Below are 5,690 nucleotides of genomic sequence, written 5' to 3' on the forward strand. Positions count from 1 at the left end.
TAATAAACAGAATTTAAAGTGCATATTTTAAATTAATTGACTAAATAACTGGTGTTTTACAACCCAAACACATAACCCATCAATCCACGAACTAAATCATATCAAACAATAAAATCAAATCAAATCATTAGGTAAGTTAAAACTATGCGCTATTTTGATGTCAAATTACTCAGTAATCAAACTCAAACTATTTAATCATTGATCATATCAAACTTTTCATGTATAATAAATTCAAATACAACAATTCAAGCCTGCCAACATCTAACTTTATCACAACAATTCAGTGCTTGAGGATATATTTTATATGCAGAGCAATCTCTTGGCTCCATAGATGTATCGATAACTTGCAAGTAATCGCAGTCATAGTACCAATCATGAAATACCTCAGCAAAGGTCTGTAAAAATAACACTAAATTTTGTCACAAAAAAGATCTATATATATAGTAATTAAGTAAATAAAGAAATATCACACTATTATTATTATTATTATTATTATTATTATTATTATTATTATTATTATTATTATTATTATTATTATTATTATTTTGACATTAAGAAATATCGCACAATCATGCGCGATACAACTTGTAATCCACATGCCCCTAAATAATGGAAGAGCTTTCGGCAGTGCAGCTAATACATCCCATCTCAATTCTGAAAAATAAATAAATAATCAAATCTTTATTAATTATTTTATATATTATATATCATCCATTTCGGCCTCATGAGAAGTAACATTTTTTTTTCCACACTTATAGCACTAACCTTGCATTGCCTCCTTCCGGTCATCGGTGCAGTTTTGACTTACCAAGCACACTTCATCCTCACGAAATAAGTTCAACCTTATCTAAAATAAAGAAACATTGGAAATAAAATTATATATTTAATTTATTTTAACATTGGGACAACTAATAGATTCATGATGAAATAACATTTGAAATCACCTAGCTTAATATTAAAACTAAATTGCTTGGATCATCGAATTAAAATCACCAAAAATTAACAAATAGTCCAATTAACCTGGATTTCGTCAAATGCTGACATAGCAATGAAAACGGGTGTCTTCACAAACAACAATAGATATTGCGGGAACAAGCACTGTGTGGATCCAAAAAGGTAACATGAAATATTTATGCCACAAACTCAACATTAAATTGGTTTAATTAATTTACAAGACTCGGCCTCATTATTGAAGTGCACAGTGGAGGTAGCATTGCAACTGATCCCTGCAAAAATTTTTTTATTAAAGTTTATATTTGAAAAATTAGCTTAAAAAAATAATATAATAAAACATTTATAAACTAAAGAAATTGAAATTACACGTAAATCAATCAATGCATCAAATGTCGGCTCAAATTGTTTGCTCCCCAATAGGTTTTCCCTAATAAAAGATTAGACATGTTATAGTTAGTTCATTCCATTTTTAGAATAATTTAATTTATTTTTTTTGTAAATAAATTTGAAATTGACTATTATTTATAAAAATAAGCTTACTCGTGCACAAAATATCCTGCAATTGGGAGGCATTTTACTCTAGCAAATAGTGGGAGAAGATCTCGAAATCAATCACAGTGAACCATTGGTGTCAATCCCCCCGCTGAACTACCAATCAGAAATGCCTACAAATCTACAATAAATTTAATAACAAATTATTTATTTTATTTCCCTCCAAAAGAGAAAAATAGAAAAAGAGAAAAAGAGAAAGAAAATCTCAAAACATTAGAGTTTTCCCATGGCATAAATATTTTGTTTCAAATATCAAATTCAATAATCTAAATTATAAGTTCAATCAAATATATATATAACTAAAGATTACCATACATTTTGTGCACAATTCATTCCTTTAGACAATATATCGTCCATCGTGGCCTTAAAAATTTTAGCACCTCTTTATGTCACGTTAGTCACCTTAAAAAATAAAATAAAATAAAAAACAAGAGTTAACATATTTAGTATATTTTAAATTAAAATACTTTAAATTCAATTTTATAATACTTACTGTGTCAGGTGCTTCAACATCTCATGTAAACGACGATCCATCACAGTATGGAACATAGACTCTATTCAAATTGTAGAATTCTATATATAATAAAATTCAAATATTAAATTAAAGTCTAATAATAATTAAATAAATAATTTTAAATTTATTTTACTTGGGTTTTCTGTGAAATTATTTGAAAGAAAATCTATAAATTCCATAGATTGAGGCATATGCTTGGAAGAACCTCGACTATATGTACTGCGAATTAGGCAATCTGTTTGATTAACGCACCAACCTCCACCCTTCAAATCACATGTTTATGGGAAAAAAAATATTCTCTTGTACACAAATTTATTATTAGAACACATTTTGCAGCTGAAAAAAATATCAAAGCTTTTGTATAAGAAGAAATGCAGACAGAATTTAACGCACCAACCTCCACCCTTCAAACCAAACTATCATGATGAATATTTACAAGCTGTCAAGCTCATTCATGCTTTTCAATTCAATTATTATTTTTTTTACTAATATAGTTGGTCGATTGAACTTTTATTTATTGCAAATTTATTACAGATGGGATTTTTTCTTCACATTATTTATTGAACTTTTACATAGGCCGGGATGTAGTTTGACAGCTAGGAAAGTGTAGTGTGTCACCTCACCTCTTACCTCTCTCACTTTTTTTTTCCAACTACTCTGTATATATATTAATTATAAGACCTACTTAGCTTGTATATCATATATAGTATATTAGCCCATTACTGTTATAGTAAAATTAAGACATTAAGACATCTTTTTGATCGATTGATCGTGTTATACTGTATTTTCCTAATTAATATGATTTACATTTTTTATATAATTTGTAGATTATCACACATGAATATAGTTTACTTAATGCACACTCTAATATGATCTTTGTCAATCCCAAGAAAAAAAAACTAAATAATACTCTTCTCACAAGAGTATCATTAAGATTTTCCATATCTTTATATATTACAATTAAATCTATATTTAACATAACTAACCAAATATCAAAGTTTACATTTTTAAAATGTAAGAGTAAAACAAATGAGCTAGTAAACCTATGGCATAGATAGTCAATTCTTATAGGAAAGATTGCATGAGCAAGCTAAGACCTATGTAGGTACTAATTAGGAATGAGAGAGTAATTGTAGGGAGGGAGAACATGTGGTATGTGTTGCATATATTTAGAATCAAAATTATTGAAGTCAGTAGAATCAATTTAAGGTTGATATATAAAACTAAATTACCTAAAATTCGATTATTCATTAGTAATCAATGTAAAATGCTATGGTCATATTTGAAAAAAAAATTATATTATTTAGTTGATAGATTTTTTTTTTTCTTTTAGAAAACGTTGATAGAAAATATATTCAATTGAAAAATAAAATTTTCAAATTTGAGAAAAGTGACCTCACCTCTCGCGTCTCTCATTTTTTAACGTCGAGCCTTTAACGTCAGCTATATACTTAACCGACGTTAAAACATTTAACGTCGGCTATTTACAAATAGCCAACGTTGTAAATAAAATATAAAACAATTAAAAAATTAAATACAATACAACGTCGGCATAAGCTATTTTTTTTTCATAATTAATATACGACGTCGGTTTGTTCTAAAACCAACGTCGTATAGTATTATTATTTATTTTTTTAAACTATTAACCCACGATATCGCCTTTCTAAATAGTCGACGTCGTTGGTGTTTTAAATTAGCCTAGATCTCGCACAGACGACTCATTCGCACAGTAACCACGCAGACGACTCATTCGCCATTTCGCTCAAATGACTCACCGCGCACAGCCACCGGTCCGCTCATCGCCATCGTTTCGCTTAGCCACAGCCCACTACCACACTGCCCCACACAGCCACTGTTCCAGTTCGACGCTTTCTTCTTCGCCCTGCACATCCTCCGCTACCCTGCCTTCGCTACACCAGACCACTGCCGCACCGCGCTGCCCAGCCTCCGCCGCACCAGACCACCGTCGCACCGTCGACTACTTTGTGAGTTTTTTTTTTAATTATTATTTCAATTTCTGGAATTATTATATATTTGGAATTATTTATTAATGTATTTCGAATTTTAGAATTTATTAGCTATACATTTTGAATTTTATAAGTTATTGGTTATAAATTTGGTATTATTAGGTTGATATATTTGTATTTTAAGATTTATTGATATTATATTTTGAATTATTATTTATTTATTTCATATTTTAGTAAACAATGTTGATATGTTTGTATTTTAGAATTTATTGATATTATAATTTAAATTATTATTATTTTATTTTGAATTTTAGGCATTATTATTATATTTTGAATTATTTTAGGAATTATTAGGTATATATTTTTGAATTTTATAAGTTTTTTTTTTTTTTTGAAGCTTGAATTTTATAAGTTATTTGTTATATATTTGGAATTATTAGGTTGATATATTTGTATTTTAGAATTTATTGATATTATATTTTGAATTTTAGTAAATAATGTTGATATATTTGTATTTTAGGATTTATTGATATTATATTATGAATTATTATTAATTTATTTCTAATTTTAGGCATTATTGTTATATTTTTAATTATTTTAAGAATTATTGTTAGGAATTGCATGGTTGAATCATGTTATTAAGTCACTATGTAGTAATTTATTTTGTCCATCTACTTGCCTTTGTATTCATTACTTAGTGTACCGAAAAACTAATACTACTAACTAGTCTACTCTCACCACAATAATTTTAGATATTATATTATTATTATTTTAGATATTTGTTGAATCAATGTTAAAAAAAGTTTAATTAGGATTAATATTATTTTAGAGTGACTTGTGATGGACAAAAGTTGAATGAATGCTTCTCGGATTAGTACGGAATATGAAGTCGGAGTTAGAGAATTTTTAGACTTTGCAAAACGTCATCTTCCAAATAATAATGGGATGTTTTTTTTTTTTTTTTGTCATTGTAAGAAGTGTTGTAATCTAAGAAAAATAGGTGTAAATGGCATATATGATCATCTAATTTGTGTTGGAATTAATCCAAGTTATACAAAATAGATATGGCACGGTGAAGGAGGAGGAGGGACTACTACATCTAACATATATGTTGACAACAAAGCAAATGAAGATGATGAGTGTGAAGATAGGTTGGATGAAATGTTTCGTGATGTCGGAGAAGAGTTAACCAATCGATCAAATGATAAGGGTGTAGTAAATATACTCGGTTATCTGCTATTTTGAAATTATTCAACTTAAAAGCTGGGAATGGATGGAGCGACAATAACTTTACTGCTTTAATTGATTTATTAAAGGATATGCTTTCAAAAGATAATGAACTCCCGAAGAGTGCATATGATGCCGAGAAGATTCTGTGTCCCATGGGTATAGAGTATGAAAAGATACATGTTTGTCCTAATTAACGATTGGGTATTGTTTAGGAATGATTACAAAGAATTGAATGCATGTCCAATCTGTGGGGCATCTCGGTACAAAACAAGAGAGCATGTAGTTGGTAAGGCAAGTTTGAAAGGGCCACTAGCTAAAGTTATGTGGGATCTTACCTTACCCTTTAAGCTAACTAAAAACACAAAATAACTTTAGATCTTACCATTCCCTAAGCTTGGAAGATAGAAAGGTGGGATCATGGGATTTATCTTTGCAAGGTCGGGTGATGTCTTTCTTGGCTTGGGGAAGAAGCC

General features: G+C 28.9%; 1 protein-coding gene across 1 annotated transcript; it reads right to left on the bottom strand.

The window, feature by feature from the left end:
- Nucleotides 1–245: 245 nt before the first annotated feature.
- On the bottom strand, nt 246–2,040 carry LOC109160689 (pectin acetylesterase 8-like). The gene is made up of 7 exons (XM_019308966.1): nt 2,000–2,040; nt 1,321–1,381; nt 1,173–1,226; nt 1,021–1,098; nt 766–847; nt 551–654; nt 246–395 (listed from the first exon to the last, which is right to left on the bottom strand). Exons 1-7 carry the CDS (start codon nt 2,038–2,040, stop codon nt 246–248), a joined length of 570 nt encoding a protein of 189 aa, XP_019164511.1.
- Nucleotides 2,041–5,690: the final 3,650 nt, after the last annotated feature.

Source organism: Ipomoea nil, unplaced genomic scaffold (genome assembly GCF_001879475.1).
Source record: "Ipomoea nil cultivar Tokyo-kokei standard unplaced genomic scaffold, Asagao_1.1 scaffold2879, whole genome shotgun sequence".
Lineage (NCBI taxonomy): Eukaryota > Viridiplantae > Streptophyta > Magnoliopsida > Solanales > Convolvulaceae > Ipomoea > Ipomoea nil.

Excerpts from the sequence above, each read along its gene's own strand:
- LOC109160689 (XM_019308966.1), bottom strand. The coding sequence starts at position 2,040 with ATGGATCGTCGTTTACATGAGATGTTGAAGCACCTGACACA. Across the intron at positions 1,227-1,320 it reads ATGCATTGATTGATTTACGT|GGATCAGTTGCAATGCTACC; the intron begins GTAATTTCAATT and ends AAATTTTTGCAG. Across the intron at positions 396-550 it reads ATTGTGCGATATTTCTTAAT|ACCTTTGCTGAGGTATTTCA; the intron begins GTCAAAATAATA and ends TTATTTTTACAG.